Source organism: Zalophus californianus, chromosome 4, assembly GCF_009762305.2.
Source record: "Zalophus californianus isolate mZalCal1 chromosome 4, mZalCal1.pri.v2, whole genome shotgun sequence".
Lineage (NCBI taxonomy): Eukaryota > Metazoa > Chordata > Mammalia > Carnivora > Otariidae > Zalophus > Zalophus californianus.
This window is the reverse complement of record NC_045598.1, coordinates 41,241,406-41,265,246: the sequence shown is the minus strand read 5'-3', so window position 1 is coordinate 41,265,246 and position 23,841 is coordinate 41,241,406. Positions and strand designations below refer to the sequence as shown.

At 36.9% G+C, this 23,841-nt stretch overlaps 1 protein-coding gene across 4 annotated transcripts in view; it reads right to left on the bottom strand.

The window, feature by feature from the left end:
* Positions 1-23,841, bottom strand: part of OSBPL9 (oxysterol binding protein like 9) — a 176,468-nt gene that overhangs the window by 72,583 nt on the left and 80,044 nt on the right. For all 4 annotated transcript variants that reach the window (XM_027610399.2, XM_027610410.2, XM_027610418.2 and 1 more), the window contains exon 4: positions 10,435-10,511. In XM_027610399.2, the coding sequence (XP_027466200.1) occupies positions 10,435-10,511 (77 nt within the window). The remainder of the gene's footprint in view (positions 1-10,434; positions 10,512-23,841) is intronic.

The window sequence follows — 23,841 nt, the reverse complement described above, 5'->3', positions numbered from 1 at the left end:
TAGAATTTTAGCAGACCCAATTATCATAAGTTGTTTAATAGGCTTAAGTGTTAAGATTAGGGGTAATGGCAATAGAGTATATGATTTACAATGGTCTCCTAATACAGCTGAGTCTTCCTCAACTGCATATATAAAACTCTAGGTTCTAGTTACCCATTTAAAGAGGTCACAGCTACAGTCCAAAGTCTACCTTTTCACAGTTTCATGCTAGAGATTACTATCTGTTACAGACATGTAGTTCTCATTTCCTAATCCTTGTATAAAGTTAGTGTGCATAAAAGATGTAGCATTTAAAATGAAAAGTAATACAAAATACAAGGTAACTTTACCCAATTTACCCCAAGAAATTATAAGACTTCTAATCAAATTTGGCAACTCAAGTGTTTCTTTTTTTTTTTTTTAAAACATCTACAGGTTACTTCAGAAGAAAGTTAAGGGACCAATGCCTTAAACCCATATATAACAACTGATTTCCAACGTATGTATTAAAAAAAAAAACAAAAACTTCAATACTTATCTTTGAACTACATAACTAAGGCTATTATATGATTAAATTAGTACTTTTTCTGTTTTTGTTCAAAATAAAGAAGAATACAATAGGATGATTAAGAAGACAAAAAACAACCTGAGAAAAACAAAAATACTAAGATTCAGGGTGAGGGGGTCTTTCAAATGGCAAGTCAAGCAAAAAATAGGCCAACTTTACCTACAGCTATTAAGATGAAAAGAAAATTTTAACCAAATGGAATTCATGCACTACTTTCAAAAATAGTATTTCTGCTAGAGAGCCCAATTATGTTTACCTATAAATCACATTTTGCTCTGGTGTCACCTAAGACATAGACAACAAATACTTTTGGTAGCAACAGAAGCAAAAAAAGAAGCAAAATAGGAAAAATTCATAGTTACCCTATGAATTTGCTTTGTAACTCAGGCCAAATGACTGGAACAGATAACATTAAAAGACAACTCTTGGAAGGAGGATATGTAGCTCCACTATTTTGTCTGACCAATACCTGAAAGTCTCAAAACTAAAGTCAGCCAATAAATTTCCACATAGAAACTTTGGCCATATGGAATAAAAACACCACTTGCCATATGGTAGAAGCAGTCCTTACCATCTCATGATCAAGGTGACCATGTTCCAAAAGTTTGTTTTATTTGCAATTCTTAATGCATTATCAAACTGAAGAATTATTTTATTCAAAGTTCGGAACAAACACCCTCTATAAACCTCATAATGGCTATGATAGTGTACTGCCTTGTTCACCAAGTATCTCCTCCACATAGGGACTGACATGTATTAGGTGCTTAATTAGGTCTCTTGAATGAAATAAATGCCAGGTAGTATAGTATGAAACAGCAGTATAAACAAATAAAAAGGCTGAAAATAGCTAGTCTAGCAAGCAGAACAGAGAAAGCAGAGAGACAGAAGGCTGTTGTTTTTCTGTATGAGCCTTTTAGTACTATTTAATTTTAAAAACTTATATTAGGCACTATTGCCCCAATTTTTACACAAAAAACCCTGCATCAGTCACTTAACATTGTTCTGAAACAACTTGTAGATTTCATTAAAAACACATGAGTTAAAAACAATGCAAGTTGTTAAATTTGGTTGGAAGTACATAGCTCCTTGCCACAAGATGGGTGAGACGGCTTTGTATTATATAATTACTCTTCATTTTAAATGCTCTAACTTTACCTTAGAAGTTAACAAATAAGAACTATGTGTTTATCTCTAAAGAAAGGGTGTGGGAAACACTACTGCTTTTATTTTATATACTTCTGCATAGTTTAAAATTTTTTAGAAGCATGACTTATGTCATTAACAGTTTTTTAAAACTTCAATCCTCACGATTTTTATTTTCTACTTTATACTAGACTGAACTCTGTAAAGACAAGGACAACATGTCATTTATTCACAATATCCTTTACAACTAGTAGTGCATGGAACACATTAAATACATATAAGTATTTACCAAATGCACAAAACTTTTTTGTATTCTCCATATGTTCTGAATTGAACATGCATTATTTTTTTAATTTTAAACTTTATTTTTATACAGAGAAGGCAGGAAATAAAAGTTCTAAAAGATGTCCATAAAAACACACAGTTCAGATAAATTTCTGGCAGTTAAAAGAATAACCTTTAGCAGCTATAAAACTGGACCATTTGTTCTTATTTGCTTCCCAAGAGTTCAAGATAGATGAAACAACAGAACTGAATAAAAAATGAATCCTAGAATCCTAACTTCCAATTTAGGAGCCAGAAATTCATCTGCCCTCAATAATAGCAATGGCACTGGTAACAACCCTTAGGGGAATTTTCCTTTGTTATAGGAAACCCAAGTATTACTGGCTACTTCTCCATACCAGTTTACCTGTGGAAGAGGTGACATATCTACATTGCAATCATTTTCTTGGGGTAACAAAGCATTTCAAGGGAGAAAAAACACATCTTATTTTTCTACATGACACAAAAATAAAATCTTAAGGTGGTAGGAGAAAACAGATCTTTATTGAAAAACTGAAATGTTCAAAACACTAATCTTCAGTGAAGTAGCTTAACACTCAAGAATAGTACTCAAAAGATTTCAGTTAATTTTAGTTACCCAGTTAGACACATGAGCCATTATCGAAAAGAGGGTAGAATCAAGGTATCCTAATACTAAAGATTAATTTCTCAGCTACTATCCCAAATTTCACCTTAAATACTAAATTTGTGTTTGTCTATAAGAAAAGTTTGGCAGATATGTAACTGAAGTATCTAATTTTGAAAAAAAAAAGCTTCAAAATGGCTCTATTATTTTGTCAGCTTCAATAATGATTTGCAATCTGAATTCTATCACTTTTCCTTTATGAATAATGATGTTTTACTCACAGATTCAGGGGCATTTCTTGTAAGGTTTCTAACAGCACTCTCTATTCCCCTCAACCATATTCTTACACAAGGTATCATGCCCTTTTCTCTCTAGGGCCTTGAGATCAAAGCCAATGGACAGTGAATGTATAATAAAGGGCAAAAATTATAAAATTACAAGAGAGTAGCAATGAAATTCCAATTTGATAACCACCTAAGATGCAGTCTACAGTGGCCTACATAAACTTACATAGGCGAGGACAATTATAGCCCAATTTCTTGGCCCAAACAACAACCACAGAAGCCATTTGGTATAAAATTCTTTTGAATATCAACTAAGTTATAGCATAAAAGCAAAAAATGCAAAGGTCTATATTACTCAATTAGTATACATCCACATGAAGGTTTTTAAATTGGGATCTAAAAAAGTATCTACCGTATTCTTTTATGTTTTCATTTTGATAAACTATAGAAATCTGTATAACCACAAATCTGTATAATGAATCATCTCAGTAACAACCTTAAATCCAAGTGGTACCAATTTATTTCATTGTCCATTTTTGTTTATGATCAAGTTGGCACCAAGTACTACTAGTCACAGAAGAGCCTTGACCATGAAAATGACATAGGTGTGAACTAAACGCCAAACAACCTCATAGGATGTGATGTACAAATGAAGGTTTCCCAGTAGTCAGAACAGAGAAAAGTGGCAAGATGACAGTCATAATCCACAGTGGTGTACTCATGTCAAACTTAAAGTACACAATAGTGTACTCATGTCAAACAAAGAGTCAGTACCATTTTCATATTTTAAGTGGTGACCCGTTTTTACAAGGCAATATTATTTATCACATTAAATAAATGTTAATTTAGATTTTATTGCTTTGTGTTTGGTTTGTATTTCACTTGCAATTTTCTTTTGGATATAAATTTAGTTCTATATGATTTTAAATCTAAGAAGTTTATACCTAGCTTTGTTTGCCCACATTAAATAACATGATATATATAATATTTTAAACACTGGAATTCTGGGCTTGCAAGAGTTTTGTACTAAAATAGGCCCAAGTTTACTGAAGTTTATACAACTCTTTTTACATCTGTATGATATCCAGGCAAGCTGCTATGATTCACTATACTTTGTATAATAAAGGACGATACTGCAAAACCTACATGATGTAGCATCCTATCTTCTTCCAGTGATAAATCCCTTTGCTTGGCCATCTCAGCATATAGTTCATACAAAAGCTTACTAGGGCAAATAAAGAATCTGAAAGGTTTCCCTCCATTAATCAGTATCATCAAATATCCACTGAAGACTTCTTACAGGCTAACAAGAAGGGATTCAGAAGCTCAAAAGCACTTCTGCCCCCTCTTCAAGGAGTGTCCTAATTTAGCTGGGTGTAAATACATGAAAAGATAACACAAGCTAACATACAAGTTTAGAATGACTACTGGAAACTCAACTTCCGTAGGATTTGAAAGGAGAGAAAATTTTAGTTGTTTTCTCCCATTTTCAGACTATCCTAATTGCAATTTTAAGATACCCATAGAAGGGGCACAGTCAATTAAGCATCTGACTCTTGGTTTCAGCTCAGGTCATGATCTCATAGGTCCTGGGATTGAGCCCTACATTGGGTTCCACGCTTAGCGTGGAGTCTGCTTGAAAGATTCTCTCCCTCTGCCCCTCCCCCAATGTGTGTACATGCTCTCTCTCAAAAAAATAAATAAATCTTAAGATACCCACAGAAGAGCAAGAACAACAGGAAAAGAAAAGAGGAAAGATGGAAGGAAAGGGAAAAGGTATAAGACATGCTCTAAATGAATTTACTGTTAATCAGAATGGAAGGAAGAATGAACTAATATTTATGAGTACCTTCACGATATAAGATGTAATGTGCTAGAGATATTATAACATCTTAACACAACTACTTGATTGAGATTTTATACCTACCTTTAAATATCAGCTAAGGTTTAAAAGAGGTTTAAAAGAAGTTCTTATCCCATATTATATATCTAATAAGATGCCAGAGCCAGGACCCTAGTCCTGGTCAGCCTGGCTCTAAAGATTTTCTACTATAATATACTGCTTCTTAAACCATATTCAGAAGGTTAGACAGGGACTGTTGAGCTTGGCACAGGTACAATGGGAAAAATACTATCAAAAAGTTAGGTTCTCTCCTGCCTCGTGAAACTTATAATCTCAAGTGGGCAATGAGTTATATAATAATGTATAATTATAAGAGATAATGCATGTGAAGTCCATGCAGTTCCTGGCACATAAGAAGTGCTCAAATATTAGTTGCTACTGTTATATTATATACCAGAATGCTATATGGGCTACACAGAAGGGGAAATTACAGAAGAGGTTAAAGAGGTAAGAGACTACTTTTTATTATAGTGATAAGAAAGAGATGAAATGAAGAGGTAATATGTGCACTGAGTTTTGAATGACTGGAATTAATCTTACAGCAGCAAATTTGAGGACTGGGGATGGTGAGGACTGAGAGAGAGTAGCATGAGTAGCAGCACGGAACCAGAAACATGTAGGAACAGGAGGTGGAAAAGGCAGGTTGGCATCAAATCAAAGAGAGCCTGGAATCCCCTAATAAAAAGTTTTACTTCAACCTACAGGCAAATGTAAATCATTAAAGGTTTTTCACTGTTATAGATGCCCTAAGGTCATTTATTAAAGGTATTCTTTTATAAGATGAAGAGAATAAATTCAGGAAATATATGAGGGCACCAGAGATAGTAAGATGCAATTTATATGATAGTCAAAGTGAACATCAGAGTGTGAGCGATCCTATTAAAAAAAGACATCTCACACACACACACACACACACACACACACACACACACACACACACACACACACACACACACACACACACACACACACACACACCAGATTTGGCAGTTTAGAAGTTATCACCCAAAAGGACTCTCAATTTTCAAACTTCAGTGGCTCAGAGAATAACACTGTCATTAATAGAAACAGAAAAATGAGATAAAGAGATGGGTTTGAGAAGGAAAGAAATGATAAGTTCAGTTTTAGCCATGCTGAGGTTGAGTTTCAGGGAGCCATCTAACTGGCAAAATCCAAAAGGAAAGAGAAGAGTGTGGGACTAAAGCTAAATATGAAAAAAAAAAAAAATATATATATATATATAAAGAAGGGGAGTGGTGTGGAGGGAAGGAAGAGTCACCTACACAGAAGTTTTAGCTGAATCCATGAAAACGGTGAGAACTACTGGAGGGAGAGGGAGTAAGGTCATAGTCTCAAAGGAAACATCATGCAGTCATGAGTACGGGTGTTGTATTAGCTCTGGGAAAGAGTAAGAATGTTTTTCTTTGAAATATGCAAAGCAGAGAAAGTAAGTATAGGTGAAATCACTAAGAACTATCGAAGACCCTTTTCTATAAAGAAGGGAGCAGGCTGTATTAGATACTGAAAAATAATGAAAAATATTCCACTGTGGGGATTTAACAGGGAGTCAATAAGAAGACTGTTAAATAGTTATAGAAATCGAATTAAAGTTAGACAAAATTTAAAAATTGTGATATATACAGCCATCTCAATATTATGACCTCTAACAGTACTAGAAGCAGAGAAACCAGACAATGGGGCCCTGGGGAATGGAAACAAGAATGCGACACAGGACAAAATATCCACTGACAAAAAATTCTATACGTGATAGCAAAATCAGTGTTGAAGAAGCAGATATAAGATCTACACTGGAGGATGACATAGGCAAAACTAGAAAGGTACTAAATGGCCAGGAAAAATGGAGAAGTAGAGCTCAAACCAAAATGAGAGAAGAAAAGTTCAGAAGTAAAGTGATAGAGGGTGAAGGTAAGAAAACTGTGGTCAAAGAAAAAATACTTTTAGGGGTGCCTGGGTGGCTCAGTTGTTAAGCATTTGCCTTCGGCTCAGGTCATGGTCCCAGTCTCCTGGGATCGAGCCCCACATCAGGCTCCCTGCTCTGCAGGAAGCCTGCTTCTCCCTCTCCCACTCCCCCTGCTTGTGTTCCCTCTCTGTGTTTCTGTCAAATAAATAAATAAAATCTTTAAAAAAGAGAGAGAAAATACTTTTAAATTCAATTATTTTGGAGGTAGTGCAGACCTCAGTAATGACAAACCCAAAGCAGTATAGTTTAATGGCTAAAGTAGACATGAAAATCAATGGAAAAGGAAGACATGTAAATGCCCTTCATGCCCGTTTGGAAGAGAGCTCCATGAGTGCCTACTCCACATTGCCTGAATGGGACACTATACATCTCAAAGTACTCGATAAACAGAAATGGAAAAGCAATCTATACATCATCTGTTCCTTTGCTCAGTCCTTCAATTATTTCTTCATCTAAGTTACTGAGCACTCTTTAGAATGTGAAGTACTGAGAGTGGAAATAGTGAGAGCAGTTTCTTAGTAACAACAGCTAAAGTCTGTCAAGTTCTCACTATAGCTAGGCATGATTTCAACAAATTTGCATTTAACTCATTGAATCATCAAAACAACTCTATAAAGGTAGGTACTTTTATTATCTTCATTTTATAGATGAGGATATGGGAACTCAGAGAGACTAAGTTCAATGTGAAGAGTTAAATGTAAGTGGTGGGACTGGGATATACACTAAGACATTTGGGCTCCAGAGTCAAGTTCTTCATCACACTTCACTATCTCTGGGAGGAGAATCTTTACTTTTTTGCCAATCAAATTAACATTTAATTATATATATATATTTTTAAGATTGTTATTTATTTATTTGACACAGAGTGCAAGAGAGAGAGAGATGGCGAAAGAGGGAACACAAGCAGCGGGAGTGGGAGAGGGAGAAGCAGGCTTCCCACTGAGCAGGGAGCCCGATGTGGGGCTCGATCCCAGGACCCTGGGATCAGGACCTGAGCCGAAGGCAGACACTTAACGACTGAGCCACCCAGGTGCCCCTAATTACATATTTCTAAATGTTCTATCTTCTGTATACATTATTTAGGAAAATACATATAAAGATTCTCTTGTATCACATGTATTTTAAATATCAAAGCTATCAGAGTCTAAGACTTTTAAAATTTTCTTTTCTTGGGCGCCTGGGCGGCTCAGTTGGTTAAGCGACTGCCTTCGGCTCAGGTCATGATCCTGGAGTCCTGGGATCAAGTCCCACATCAGGCTCCCTCCTCAGCAGGGAGTCTGCTTCTCCCTCTGACCCTCCTCCCTCTCGTGCTCTCTCTCATTCTCTCTCTCTCAAATAAATAAATAAAATCTTTAAAAAATAAATAAAATTTTCTTTTCTTCTTATTTCTTCTGAGCAAAAGCTCAGAAATTCCAAAATTGAATCAAATTAGGTACCCAACCTTAAGGAGTCTGAATCCTAATTGGGGAGGTTGGAGTTACATATACTTTAAAAGATAAACAAAAAGAATATGATAAGGACTTAGTGAATTGTACAAGAGGTATGGCACCCAAAGAGAGAGATCACTTTGAGTTTGGGGTATGGGGAGGGAGGGGTCATTCAAGGGAGGCTCCACAGAAGAGGTCAGTTCTACACTGGGCTTTGAAGAAAAGGGGTGGTATACAAAGGCAGAATGGAGGCAGACACCATTTCAGAGCGAGAGAGAGAAGATCATGTGCAAGAATGTGGAGACCAGAAAAGATGTGTTCAGAGGAAATTAACAGCAGCACTCTAGCAAAAAGTTGATGGTAGAAATGACTAGAAAGGCAAGTTGAGAATAGATCACAGAGAGACTTGAATGTCAGTCTCACCAACCATGGAGGGAATCTCAACTGCCACATTCAGGCTAATTCATTTTTGTTGTTGTTAAGATTTTATTTATTTATCTGACGCAGAGACAGAGAGAGAGAGAGAGAGCGCAAGCACAAGCAAGGGGAGCAGCAGGCAGAGGGAGAGGGAGAAGCAGGCTAATTCCAGGACCCTGGCATCATGACCTGAGCTGAAGGCAGACACTGAGCCAACCAGGCACCCCCAGGCTAATATGATTCTTAAAACACTTATCATACTGAATCACAAATTTGCTGAAATGACGCCACATTCATTTATTAAATGGACTAAAATTAAAAAGAAACCTTTAGAAATTATGAAGTTGCTTTTAAAAACATAGCTCAAAGAGTAACTTACAGATCTCCTAGTTCAACTCATTAATTTTTTTAAACAGATTTTTTTTAAAGATTTTATTTATTTATTCATAAGAAACAGAGAGAGAGAGAGAGAGAGAGGCAGAGAGAGAAGCAGGCTCCCCGCTGAGCAGGGAGCCCAATGCAGGACTCGATCCCAGAACCCTGGGATCATGACCTGAGCCAAACGCAGACGCTTAACCATCTGAGCCACCCAGGCACCCTCCATATTAATTTCTTATAGTCTCTTAATAACTACATTCTTGAATGATGTTTTTTAAGCCCCTATTTGAACACTCTCAAGTGATGGGGAGTTAGCAATCTTGTAGGGACCTGGGATCCCTACACCACCTTACCACCTTGTCTAATCAAGCCAATTCCTGGTATAGGACAAAAATAAGTAGAGAAAATGTCACCATGGTATAAAATCTCACTTTTGTACAACTCAATCCTATCAATCAAAATAATTTAAAAAACATCCTCCAATGCCACAATATAAGCTCTTTCATTGAAGAATAAACATGGAAAACTATCTTCAGTATGAGAGAGTAGACGTTCGTGGTTTTTGTCACCCAGCATCTTTTTTCCCTTTTCTGACTTTACTTGGTGGGGACCATCTTCTACCCTATCAGCAAAGTGTTCCTGGTGAAGCAGGTAACATCCCAGCTACAGGAGTGGGACATATGACTGTGAAATTGTGATTGGTCAGGATTAAGAAAATGACTGGAGCTAAGGTAATCAGTGGTAATCCTATTAGTCCTACCACGGTCCAGAAAGAACAATAGCTTCCTGTGGACTTGGAGCTCCTAGAGTGTTGTCCTAATAGTAGGTTATACATCTCAACAATGGGAGACTGAAATTGCTGCAACCATCTTACTACCATAAAGAGAACCTATCTAAAAACAAAGCCACCCCAGAAGAAAAGAGGCATAGAAATAGAAATGGTAGATCTGGGTCCTCAGGATTTCATGCCTACTTCAAACCACATCTCAGCCAGATTTACTTTTCTCTTAAACCAGTTTGTTTTTTTTCCCTATTACTTTCATCCCAAAGAGTCCTGCCTAACACACATGGTAACTGCCAAATACTATAACAAGAAAAGTAGGTCAACCTCTCAGCACTTATTATCATGCATTACTGCATAATTTGGTTATATCCCAATAACCAACTACAGATACTAAATTTAAAAATGATCTGGCACATTTTAACATAGCATTTCACATTCAATATCGCCTTGCACTGTCTTATTTTAAGATAAAAATCAGTATTTTACCCTATAGAAAGCACAAGAAAATGCTTTATAACTTTACTATATAACACTATGAATGCAAGAATAAGCACCTCAGAAATAAGAAATTTTCATTACATCAGATCACAGTTATTTTAAAAAACAGAAAACAAACAAAAAAACTAATGAACTATCCAGAAGCCACGTAAAGACTCTTACTTGAAGCTGAAGAGTATGTCGAAGAATTGTTTCTTCTAAGGCATGGATCCACTTCTCTCGCTCATCAGCATCACGAGCTGGAATAAAAGATTATAAAAATTAAAATGTTAATTTCTACAATACAGCTTCATGTTTGAAAAAAATTTTAAATCTCAATACTAATAGGAAAGGTTTTTAGTTGCGCCATTTCTTTACAGGTTCACCTTCCTATCTTTTCTAAACATGCAATCTACTTGCAGCAATTTACAACAAAGGGAATAATTATGCTCAATAATAGCAAGCTACTTTCTCACTGAGAACAACTAGAAAAGCTGGAATAATTATTTAAAAATAACTGGTTGAACAGTACATTAAAAGGATTATTCACCATGACCAAGCGGGATTTATCCCTGGGCTGCAAGTTTGGTTCAACATTCGCAAATCAATCAACGTGATACAATACATTAACAAAAGAAAGAACAAGAATCATATGATCCTCTCAATAGATGCAGAAAAAGCATTTGACAAAGTACAGCATCCTTTCTTGATCAAAACTCTTCAGAGTATAGGGATAGAGGGTACATACCTCAATATCATAAGAGCCATCTATGAAAAACCTACAGCGAATATCATTCTCAATGGGGAAAAGCTGAGAGCTTTTCCTCTAAGGTCAGGAACGCGGCAGGGATGTTCACTATCACCACTGCTATTCAACATAGTATGAGAAGTCCTAGCCACAGCAATCAGACAACAAAAAGAAATCAAAGGCATCCAAATTGGCAAAGAGGAAGTCAAACTCTCACTCTTTGCAGATGATATGATACTGTATGTGGAAAACCCAAAGACTCCACCCCAAAACTTCTAGAACTCATACAGGAATTCAGTAAAGTAGCAGGATATAAAATCAATGCACAGAAATCAGTGGCATTCCTATACACCAACAACAAGACAGAAGAGAGACAAATCAAGGAGTCGATCCTATTTATAACCGCACTCAAAATCGTAAGATACCTAGGAATAAGTTTAACCAAAGAGGCAAAGGATCTGTACTCAGAAAACTATAAAATACTCATGAGAGAAATTGAAGAAGACACAAAGAAATGCAAAAACGTTCCATGCTCATGGATTGGAAGAACAAATACTGTGAAGATGTCAATGCTACCTAGAGCAATCTACACATTCAATGCAATCCCCATCCAAATACCATCCACTTTTTTCAAAGAAATGGAACAAATAATCCTAAAATTTGTATGGAACCAGAAGAGACCCCGAATAGCCAGAGGAATCTTGAAAAAGAAAAGTAAAGCTGGCGGCATCACAATTCCATACTTCCAGCTCTATTACAAAGCTGTCATCATCAAGACAGTATGGTACTGGCACAAAAACAGACACATAGATCAATGGAACAGAATCGAGAGCCCAGAAATGGACCCTCAACTCTATAGTCAACTCATCTTTGACAAAGCAGGAAAGAATTCCAATGGAAAAAAGACAGTCTCTTCAACAAATGGTGTTGGGAAAATTGGACAGCCACATGCAGAAGAATGAAACTGGACCATTTCCTTACACCACACACAAAAATAGACTCCAAATGGTTGAAAGACCCAAATGTGAGACAGGAGTCCATCAAAATCCTAAAGGAGAACACAGGTAGCAACCTCTTCGACCTCAGCCACAGCAGCTTCTTCCTAGAAACATTGCCAAAGGCAAGGGAAGCAAGGGCAAAAATGAACTATTGGGATTTCATCAAGATAAAAAGCTTTTGCACAGCAAAAGAAACAGTCCACAAAACCAAAAGACAACCGACAGAATGGGAGAAAATATTTGCAAATGACATATCAGATAAAGGGCTAGTATCCAAAATCTATAAAGAACTTATCAAACTCAACACCCAAAGAACAAATAACCCAAACAAGAAACGGGCAGAAGACATGAACAGACGTTTTTCCAAAGAAGACATCCAAATGGCCAACAGACACATGAAAAAGTGCTCAACATCGCTCGGCATCAGGGAAATCCAAATCAAAACCTCAATGAGATACCACCTCACACCAGTCAGAATGGCTAAAATTAACAAGTCAGGAAACGACAGATGTTGGCGGGGATGCAGAGAAAGGGGAACCCTCCTACACTGTTGGTGGGAATGCAAGCTGGTGCAACCCCTCTGGAAAACAGTATGGAGGTTCCTCAAACAGTTGAAAATAGAGCTACCATACGATCCAGCAATTGCACTACTGGGTATTTACCCCAAAGATACAAATGTCGGGATCCGAAGGGGTACGTGCACCCCAATGTTTATAGCATCAATGTCCACAATAGCCAAACTGTGGAAAGAGCCAAGATGTCTAACAACAGATGAATGGATAAAGAATATGTGGTATATATACACAATGGAATATTATGCAGCCATCAAAAGGAATGAGATCTTGCCATTTGCAACGACGTGGATGGAACTGGAGGGTGTTATGCTGAGTGAAATAAGTCAATCAGAGAAAGACATGTATCATATGACCTCACTGATATGAGGAATTCTTAATCTCTGGAAACAAACTGAGGGTTGCTGGAGTGGTGGGGGGTGGGAGGGATGGGGTGGCTGGGTGATAGACATTGGGGAGGGTATGTGCTATGGTGAGCGCTGTGAATTGTGCAAGACTGTTGAATCACAGATCTGTACTTCTGAAACAAATAATGCAACAGATGTTAAGAAAAAAGAAAAAGAAGAAGATAGCAGGAGGGGAAGAATGAAGGGGAGTAAGTCGGACGGGGAGACGAACCATGAGAGACAATGGACTCTGAAAAACAAACTGAGGGTTCTAGAGGGGAGGAGGGTGGGGGGATGGGTTAGCCTGGTGATGGGTATTAAAGAGGGCACATTCTGCGTGGAGCACTGGGTGTTATGCACAAACAATGAATCATGGAACACTACATCAAAAACTAACGATGTAATGTATGGTGATTAACATAACAATAAAAAAATTTTTTTAAAGATAAATAAATAAATAAATAAATAAAAATAACTGGTTGAAGACAATAGAAAACAACAAGGTAGTAAAGAATTAACAGGCCAAAATCTAGGAGAAGACAAACATTTAGAAGATAAGCCTCATATTTAAGGACACTTTTCTCCTGGAGGAATTGTAAATTCCAGGAGAGGACACACATTAAAGAAAATTTGACAAAGTATTCTCCATGCATACATGGATAATGTCTGATGGAAGATGGTGGAAGCAGGAAAGAATAGAGCAACAAAAATAATAAGCCCAGAAAACCATAAGAAACCTAGGAATAAACCTAACCAAAGAGGTGAAAGACTAGTACTCTGAAAACTATAAAACATGGATGAAAGAAATTGAAAAGGACACAAAGAAAGACATGCCATGCTCATGGATTGGAAGAACAAATATTGTTAAAATGTCTATTCCACCCAAGGCAATTTACACATTTAATGCAATCCCTATCAAAATACCACAAACATTTTTCAGAGTTAGAACAAACAATCCTAAAATTTGTATGTAACCACAAAAGACCACAAATAGCCAAACCAATCTTGAAAAAAGCAAAGCAAAGCTGGCATCACAATTCCAGACTTCTAGTTATATTCTAAAGCTGTGGTGATCAATACAGTATGGTACTGGCAGAAAAACAGACACATAGATCAATGGAATAGAATAGAAAACCCAGAAATGAACCCACAACTATATGGTCAATTAATCTTTGACAAAGAAGTAAAGAATATTCAATGGGAAAAAGTCTCTTCAATAAATGGTGTTGGGTGAACTGGACAGGAACATAGAAAAGAATGAAACTGGACCACTTTCTTACACCATACACAAAAATAAAATCAAAATGGATTAAAGACAGGAAACCATCAAAATCCTAGAGTAGAACACTAGCAATAACCTCTTTCTGACTAAATATGTCTCCTGAAGCAAGGGAAACAAAAGGAAAAATAAACTCTTGGGACTTCATCAAAATAAAAGCTTCTGCATGCACAGTGAAGTAAACAATGAACACAACATAAGGCAACCTATGGAATGGGAGAAGATATTTGCAAATGACATATCTGAGAAAGGGTTACTATCCAAAATATATAAATATATAAAGAATTTATACAACCCAACACCCAAAAAACAAATAATCCAGTTAAAAAGTGAGAAGACATGAACAGACATTTTTCCAAAGAAGACATATAAATGGCCAACAGACACATGAAAAGATGCAACATCACTCATCATCAGGGAAATACCAATCACAATGAGCTATCACCTCACAACTGTCAGAATGGCTAAAATTAACAACACAAGAAACAATAGGTGTTGGCAAGGATGTTGAGAAAGGAGAAGCCTCCTCCACTGTTGGTGGGACTGAAAATTGGTACAGCTATTCCGGAAAACAGTATGGAGGTTCCTCAAAAAGTTAAAAATAGAACCACCCTAGGGACCCAGCAATTGCACTACTAGGTATTTACCCAAAGGATACAAAAATACTGATTCAAAGGGATACATGCATCTCAATGTTTATTTATCGACAATAGCCAAACTATGGGAAAAGCCCAGTGTCTATCGACTGATGAAAAGATAAAGATACATACACACACACACACACACACACACACACACACACACAATGGAATATTACTCGGCCATAAAAAGGAATGAAATCTTGCCATTTGCAAGGACATGGATGGAGCTAGAGTGCATTATGCTAAGCGAAATAAGTCAGTTAAATACAAATACCATATGATTTCACTCATATGTGGAACTTAAGAAACAAAACAAACAAGCATAGGGAAAAAAAGAGAAAGGCAAACCAAGAAACAGACTCTTAAGTATATAGAGAACAAACTGATGGTTGCCAGAGGGGAGGTGGGTTGGGGGGACAGGGGAAATAGGTGATGGGGATTAAGGAGGGCACTTGCTGTGATGAGCACTGGGTATTGTATAGAAGTGTTGAATCACTAAACTGTACACCTGAAACCAATATTATACTCTATGTTTAAATAAATTTAAATAAATAGAATTTAAATAAAAACTAAAAAAAAATTTTTTTTAATGGTAAGTATGTGGGCAAAACTAAATGAATACTAACTACATAAAATACTATCTTGTGAGGTTGTAAATAAATACATACAAAATTAAATACAGAACAACTGCAAATAGATTGGGAAAGAGGAAACGGAGTTAAAGAATTCTAAGGTTCTGCAATGTTTGGAAAGAAGATAAAACTACCAGTTAACATTAGACTTTGGCAACTGAAGGATTTGTTATAATTTTTAGAGTAATCACTAGAAGGTTAAGTGTTTAACTTCCAAAATAATAAATTTAAAAATTCAATAATGAAAAATAATCCAAAACTTGACAAGAAAGGAAAATAGAAGAAACAGAGTATGAAGGGGCGCCTGGGTGGCTCAGTCGTTAAGCGTCTGCCTTCAGCTCAGGTCATGATCCCAGGGTCCTGGGATCGAGCCCCGCATCGGGCTCCCTGCTCAGCGGAAGTCTGCTTCTCCCTCTCCCACTCCCCCTGCTTGTGTTCCCCTCTCGCTGTGTATCTCTCTGTCAAATAAATAAAATCTTAAAAAAAAAAAAGAGTATACAAGACAAAAAGAAAATATATATGGTAAGATGATAAATTTTAACCCTAAAACACCAATAATTAAATTAAGTGTAAATGAAGTATGTAAATGTTCCAATTAAAACAAAAAGGGAGGGACACCTGGGTGGCTCAGTCAGTTAAGCACCTGACTCTTGATTTTGGCTCAGGTCATGATCTTGGGGTGGAGAGACTGAGTCCCACGCTGGGTTCCGCTGCCGTGGGCATGGAGCCTGCTTGGGATTTCTCTTCCTCCCCCTCTGCCCCCTTTGCCCTCAAATAAATAAAATAAATCTTAAAAAAAAAAAAAGGGTTCAGGGGCGCCTGGGGGCTCAGCTGGTTAAGCATCAGACTCTTGGTTTCGGCTCAGGTCATGATCTCATGGTTCCAGAGTCTAGCCCCACAACTGGTTCCACGCTCAGTGCAGTTTGCTTGTCCTCTCCCTCTGCTCCCACCCCCACCATTTAGCATGTGTGCGTACTCTCTCTCTCTCAAATAAACAAATAAAATCTTAAAAAAAAAAAAGTTTTGTAAACAAGATTTTACGATGCTTACAAGAGACACTTCCTAAACATAAGGATACAGAAATATTAAAAGTAGGAGTATAGAAAAAGACAGATCCAAAAAAAAAAAAAAGAAATTGATCATAGAAACACTAAATTCCAAAAAAGTTGCTATTATTAAAATTGCATAAAATAGACTTTACCAGGAAATCAGAGCCTCACTTTGCAAATACAAGAGGTTCAAGTCATCCAGAAGACAGAATAAATGTAAATTTCTATGTAACTAATAAAATGGATTCAAAAAATGTTCGATATGGCAAAAACATATAGAATATAAGGAAAAATAGACAAAATACCACAATCATAATGGCAGATTTTAATACATCTCCTTCATTAACCAATTAGACGAAGCAGACAAAAAATTAGTAAAAATCTTTGAAGATAAAGGGGCGCCTGGGTGGCTCAGTCATTAAGCGTCTGCCTTCGTCTCAGGTCATGATCCCAGGGTCCTGGGATCGAGCCCCACAACAGGCTCCCTGCTCCACAGGAAGCCTGCTTCTCCCTCTCCCACTCCCCTGTTCCCTGTCTCACTGTGTCTCTCTCTGTCAAATAAATAAAATCTTAAAAAAAAAAAAGAATCTAGAAGATATGAACAATCCCTGACATAAACTTGATCCAATGGACATACATAGAACACTACACACAACAAATATGAAACAGACATTCTTTTCAAGCACCCATAGAACATTTCTAAAAATTGACCATATAATGAACCCTAAAACAAGTCTCAACAAATTTCAAAGGATTGAAATCATACAAAACATATTTATAGTGAAAATATAAGCTAGAAATCAGTTACAAAAGTATAAATTAGAAAATATTCAGATATTTGGGGAAAAAAACACAACTAGATAATCCAGTGGTCAAAGAAAATATCCCACTAGAAATTAGAAAATGTTTAGGGGCGCCTGGGTGGCTCAGTTAAGTGTCTGGCTTCGGCTCAGGTCATGATCCCGAGGTCCTGAAATCAAGGCCTGCATGGGGCTCCCTGCTCAGTGGGGAGCCTGCTTCTCCCTCTCCCCACCCTCTACCCCCATTAGTGCATCTCTCTCTCTCAAATAAGTAAAATCTTGGAAAAAAAAAAGAAATTAGAAAATGCTTAGAACTGCATAAATGAAAATAAGGCATATTGAAACTTGCTGGAGGCAGTTTAAAACAGTAATAAAGGGAAATTTATAGCCTAAAATCCATGTATAGAAAAGCTAAAAGGCTGAAAACAACAGGAAATTAAATTCAAAACAAGTAGAAAGAAAATGATAAAGAACATAAAATAATCAAATTGAGAGCAACATAAGATCAATAAAATTTAAAGTTGGTTACCTGAAATAACTAATGAAATTAATAAACTACCTACGTACTGTAGGTAGGTAGGTAGATAGGTAGATTGAGGAAGTGCATGAAAAGAATGGGGGACATGTCAAAAGGAAACAGGAGTCAACCTGAAGGAGTTCCAGGGACAAACGCCTGAAGAATTTGAGCCACAAATGATAGGACTGGGCTATAACCCACTGAATAAAATAAACATCCAAGAATCTAATAATGATATAAGTAATTCAGTAAGTAAATAAATGGGAAGAAGGCACAGCTCCTTCTTCAGAAGAATTACAATTCGTTAGTACAGAAGGAATGAGAGAGATTTAAAAATCATCATTAGACAAAAACCACAACAGTAATTATCACAAACAAGATCCACTGATGGCATATTGATATTTAAAATCAGTGGACAAAAGTTTGAGAAGAAATAGGATATTAGCAAAGTCTCAAAGTATCTTCCCCAAGATACTTATAAATTACAAAGGGAAAAATAGTAATTTTATAATGGAGAAATCTGGCAGACACCACCTTAGTCCAGTGATAAAGGTTAACATCACCAGTAATAAATTTATTGATATAATATACCTCCCAATACAACCCACGGAGGAGGAAACAGCATCACTTCTGTGGTATTCTTCCAAACATATATAATCTCAATCTAATCATGAGAAAACATCAAATATGCCCAAATTGAGAGACATGCTACAAAATAATACTCATCAAAAATGTCAAGGTCATAAATGTGCCTGGGTGGCTCAGTCGGTTAGGTGGCTGCTTTCAGCTCAGGTCATGATCCCAGGGTCCGTGGATTGAGCCCTGCGGTGAGCAGGGAGCCTACTTCTCCCTCTCCTATTCCTTCTGCCTGTGCACTCTCTCTCTCTGTCAAATAAATAAATAAAACCTTTAAAAAAATAAAAATTTAAAAAAAAGTCAAGGTACGAAAGACAAGAAAAGAATAAGGAATTGCCATAACTAAATGCAATGTGGGATCTTGAAATGAATCCTGAAACAGAAAAGGAACATTAGAGGGAAAATGCTCTGTAAGTACTATACCAAATGAGTGAAAGATCCAGCTCAGGAATCAAGAGCCTGAGCAAGATGTAGAGGGACAACAATAGTCCCCCCTTATCAACAAGGGATATGTTCCAAGACACCCAGGATGCCTGACACCATGGATAGTACCAGACCCTATATATACCGTGTTTTTTCCCATACATACCTATGATAAAATGTATTTATAAATTACTAAGAGATCACAGTAAGAGACTAACAATAATAAAATAGAACAATTATAACAATATACAATAAAAGTTATGTGAATGTGGTCTGTTCCTCACATACATCTGTGCCCTAAAAATATCTTAATGTACTGTACTCACCCTTTTTATGATGATGGGAGATGATAAAATATCTACGTGATGAGAAGAAGTGAATTAATAGGCATTGTGAAGTAGCATTAGGCAATACGTCAGAAGGATCATTTGCTTCCAGAACTCAGTTAACCGTGGGTAACTGAAACCACAGAAAGCAAAACTCCACATGAGGTGGGACTACTGAACATCATACCAGCACACAATGTGGCACAAGGCACCAAAGCCCAAAACAGGATGAAGAGGGAATCTACACAGTGGAGAAGTCCAGCATGAGGAGTCAGAATCCAAGAAAGGCGAAGAGGGAGTCCACGTTGCAGGGGACAGAATCAACCCGGCACAGGTTTCCAAGGCTGAGTGGAGTAAGGATGACATTCACACAAGAAGTGGGTAATGATGGGAAACTAATTACATACAGAAGGATTGGCCAAATAAGTAAACATAACAAGGGTAAAGGGTTTCTCACTTTAAGGGGTTGGAAAATAGTGCTACAAATATGGTAGGCGAGAAAACCAGAATGATTTCTGGGGATAAGGTATTGATATGAACTCACAGTTTTCAATATATAAGTAAATAAATAAATATGGACATGGATGCACATGTGTGTACACATACATATATATAACATGTATGTTTCTTAGCTATGAGAGGACCTGAGTGCCATCACACCTAACAGCACCAAATACACCTAACGCTAGGTGTTGATTTCTAAATACCATTCTCCATTAAAAGGTACCAGGGCTTCTTGGAAAAAGGATTGATTATGGAACTAGGACGGGGAAGGGAGAAAATAAGCCTGGAACATCTTTTTTTTGTGCCAGAAAGTAAGGAAGGAATACTTTTTTGTGCCATAAAGTAAGGAAATACTCAAGAGAATTATAGGGACATGTCAAAAGAACACAGAAATCAGTTTAAAGGGAATTCTACTAGCCAAACTGAGGGTAATCTGGGCATTAAAATAAATGATGATAAAGAATTATTAGTTTGCTCAGTATAACAGAAAACCGTATTACTACTGATATACATAAACTAAAAGTTTGATGAGGAATGGGATATCGGCATAGCTTCTAAATACTTCCCCACAAAATATTAAATAAGAAGGGAAAAAGATGAAATTTTACAACAAAGCCTGGCAATACTACCTTAATGAGATGATCAAAGTAAATATCATCAGTAGTGGGACAAACAAACCCTGCAAGAAGAACACAGAATCATTTCTGTGATCTTTGGGCCAAAGATACAATGTAATCTCAATCAACTCATGAAAAAACATCAGGAAAAAAAACAAACTGGGGAACATTCTACAAAATAATTAGCCTATAACTTTTAAAACTGTCAAGATCAGGAGTACCTGGCTGGCTCAGTAGGTGAACATGTGACTCTTGGTCTCAGAGCTGTGGGGTCAAGCCCCATGTTGGATGTAGAGATTACTTAAAAACAAAATCTTTAAAAAAAAAAAAGTGTCAAGGTCATAAAAGTCAAGGAAAGACTGTGGAACCATTCTAGACTGAAAGAGACATGAAAACTAAATGTAAAATGTGACGCTGAACCAGATCCTGTTGCTATAAAGGACATTACTGGGACAACTGGAGAAATCTGAACAGAGTGGAGAAATCTGAACAGAGTCTAAGGATTAGAAGACATTAGTGCATCAATGTTAATTTCCTGATTATAGTGGTTGTAAAGTGTGTATACAGGAAAATTTCCTTATTTGCAGGAAATATAAAGCATTCAGGGGTGATGGGACATTCATTTAGCAACTTATTCTCAATTTGGGGAGTTGTACTGTACTTGCAACTTTTCTGTAAGTATAAGGTTGTTGCAAATTTTAAAATTATATTAAAAATTATGATAAATCAAAGAGGACATAAGTAAATGGAAATATCATTTCAAGGATTGGAAAATTTAATACTGCAACATATTAAAATTAAACTATAGATTAAATGCAATGCAAATTAAAATTCCAAAAGGCATTTTTGGAATTTGTCAAGCTAATTCTAAAATACAAATACAAAATGGTACAAAAGATAAAGAATAGCAAAGGCTTTCTGGAAAAGATAGAAACATTCTTAGAGGGTTTACTCTCTTAAATATAAAGTCATATGATAAAGCTATAGTAATTAAGAAAATGTGGTTTTGGAGCAAGGATAAATAAACACACCAAGGAAACAGAATAGAGCCCAGAAACAGGCCCACTCATGTACATAGACACTTGATTTGTGATAAATGTGGCACCAAAGAGCACTAAGTAACAATCTTTCAATATGTGGTGCTAGGACAATACGGGAAAAAATTGAAACCTGACCCTTCCTTGTACTACACACAAAAATTAATTCCAGGTGATTCCTTTATTCTTAACTGTGAAAGAACAACAAATTTTCCAGAAGGCAAAACAGGAGAATACCATCATAATTTGGGAATAGAGAAAAGCTTCTTAAACAGGATACAGAACTCCTAATTATAAAGAAAATGACAGATAAATTTAACTACATCAAAGTTAAGAATTTTGGTTCATCAAAAAACACCATTTAGAGAATGTCATAGTAAGCCACTGTGACATATGGAGTTAAAGAACATGGACCCTAAGTCCAACCCTGAGCTTTGCTAGTTATTAACCATATAATGTGCAACAAGTTACTTAATCTTTTCTAAGCCTCAGCGTTCTCATTTGTAAAATGACAGTAACAGTATCTACCACATAGGGTTATTGCAGAGATTGAGTTAATACAAATACAACACTTAGGTAAATGACATAAGGTAGGTGCTCAATAAGCATTTAACTATTATTACTGCTGAGCATTTATTATGACCTGGCCCTGATTTCAAGGAGCTCAAAATGAGAGATTTGTATGTAGCTGTATAAATACGTGGCTTATGCCACCACCAAAGGAAGTGAATAAAAAATCAGGGAAGAGCTCCTTGAGGAGTTAGATCATAAAAAGTAGAATTAGGGGCGCGTGGGTGGCTCAGTCATTAAGCGTCTGCCTTCGGCTCAGGTCATGATCCCAGGGTCCTGGGATCGAGCCCCGCGTCAGGCTCCCTGCTCAGTGGGAAGCCTGCTTCTCCCTCTCCCACTCCCACTCCCCCTGCTTGTGTTCCCTCTCTCTCTGTGTCTCTGTCAAATAAATAAAATCTTTAAAAAAAAAAAAAAGTAGAATTAGTTTGTCAAGCAGAGAAGGATAAGGACATCTTGAAAGAGAAAAGAACACTAACAATGACACTGAGACATGAAAAAGTGTATTTGGGAACCTGGTTTGAAAGTGTCTAGAATATTGGACTGACTTGGGGAGGAGGAAATGGCAAAAGATTAGGATCCCAGCCCAAGGAATGTAAATGGACTTGATCTTTTTTTTTTTTAAAGATTTTTTTATTTATTCATTCGAGACACAGAGATACAGAGCGAGGGAGAGAGAGTGAGCGAGCATGAGCAGGGGGAGAAACAGAGGGAGGGGGAGAAGCAGACTCCCCGCTGAGCAGGGAGCCCGATGCAGGGCTCGATCCCAGGACCCTGGGATCATAACCTGAGCCGAAGGCAGAAGCTTAACCATCTGAGCCACCCAGGTGCCCCTAAATGGACTTTATCTTTAAGACAACGGAAAGCCCTTAAAATGTTCAAGCATGAGAATGACATGGTCTAATCTGCATATGAGGAACATCAATCTGGTAGTGCTGTGGAGAATGAAAAATGGGGAAAAACTGGAGGTGGCCACACCAGTTAGGAAATGGTGGTAACACTAAGGGCTGAAAAGACAACAGGTGCCATTCTCACTGCATCAGGCCACCTAATGGCAATTATCTTTAAATCTGCCACCCCTCAAAAATGAAATCAGATATAAGGTTCATCAGATTCTTCCTTGGTATATTCCCCCTCTGTATCCTTTCTTTCACTTCCTACTGACTACATGCTCTTTAAAGAACTCATGTAGTCTTACGTCTGTAAACAAAATATCATCACAAATGCAGTACATGAGCTATACTCTGCTACCTCCAACGCAGCCTGCACACCTCAGACTGAGCTTATATTGAAATGCTATTTCTATAAAAAACCTCAATGTTCTACCATATCCTACAGAATTCATATTACCTTCCTGTTTAGCAGTAAAATCCCTCTACATCTTCCATTTTGTGCTTTACAGGAACCAAAATATCTTCTCAATGACCTCTAAATACTCTAAATTATCTTCCTGTTCATGAAATACTTTGTCCCTCCTTTAACCTTAACATTGACTCTACCCTTCTTCCCATGTATCTAAATCCCACATGCCTCAGAAGAAGTCCTAGTTCTCCTCCAGGAAGCCTTACAAAACTAGTCCAACAGCAGTACTCTCTTTCACCTTCAAACTCCAAGAGGACTTATAAATGCGAATGCATCATCCAATTATTCTTCGATCAAGTATTTACTGGCAATCTGTAAAATTTAATCTTATACTTCCCCCACACTGTTAATTACACTTTTTATGTGTTTAAGTTTCATCTCTGTAAGATTTTAGGTTTTCTGATAATATTAACCATAGTGTTTACCACAGTGTTAGATCTATCCATCAATCCTACTATCCATCCATCTATCCATCCAACATTTATTGAGTAGCTAT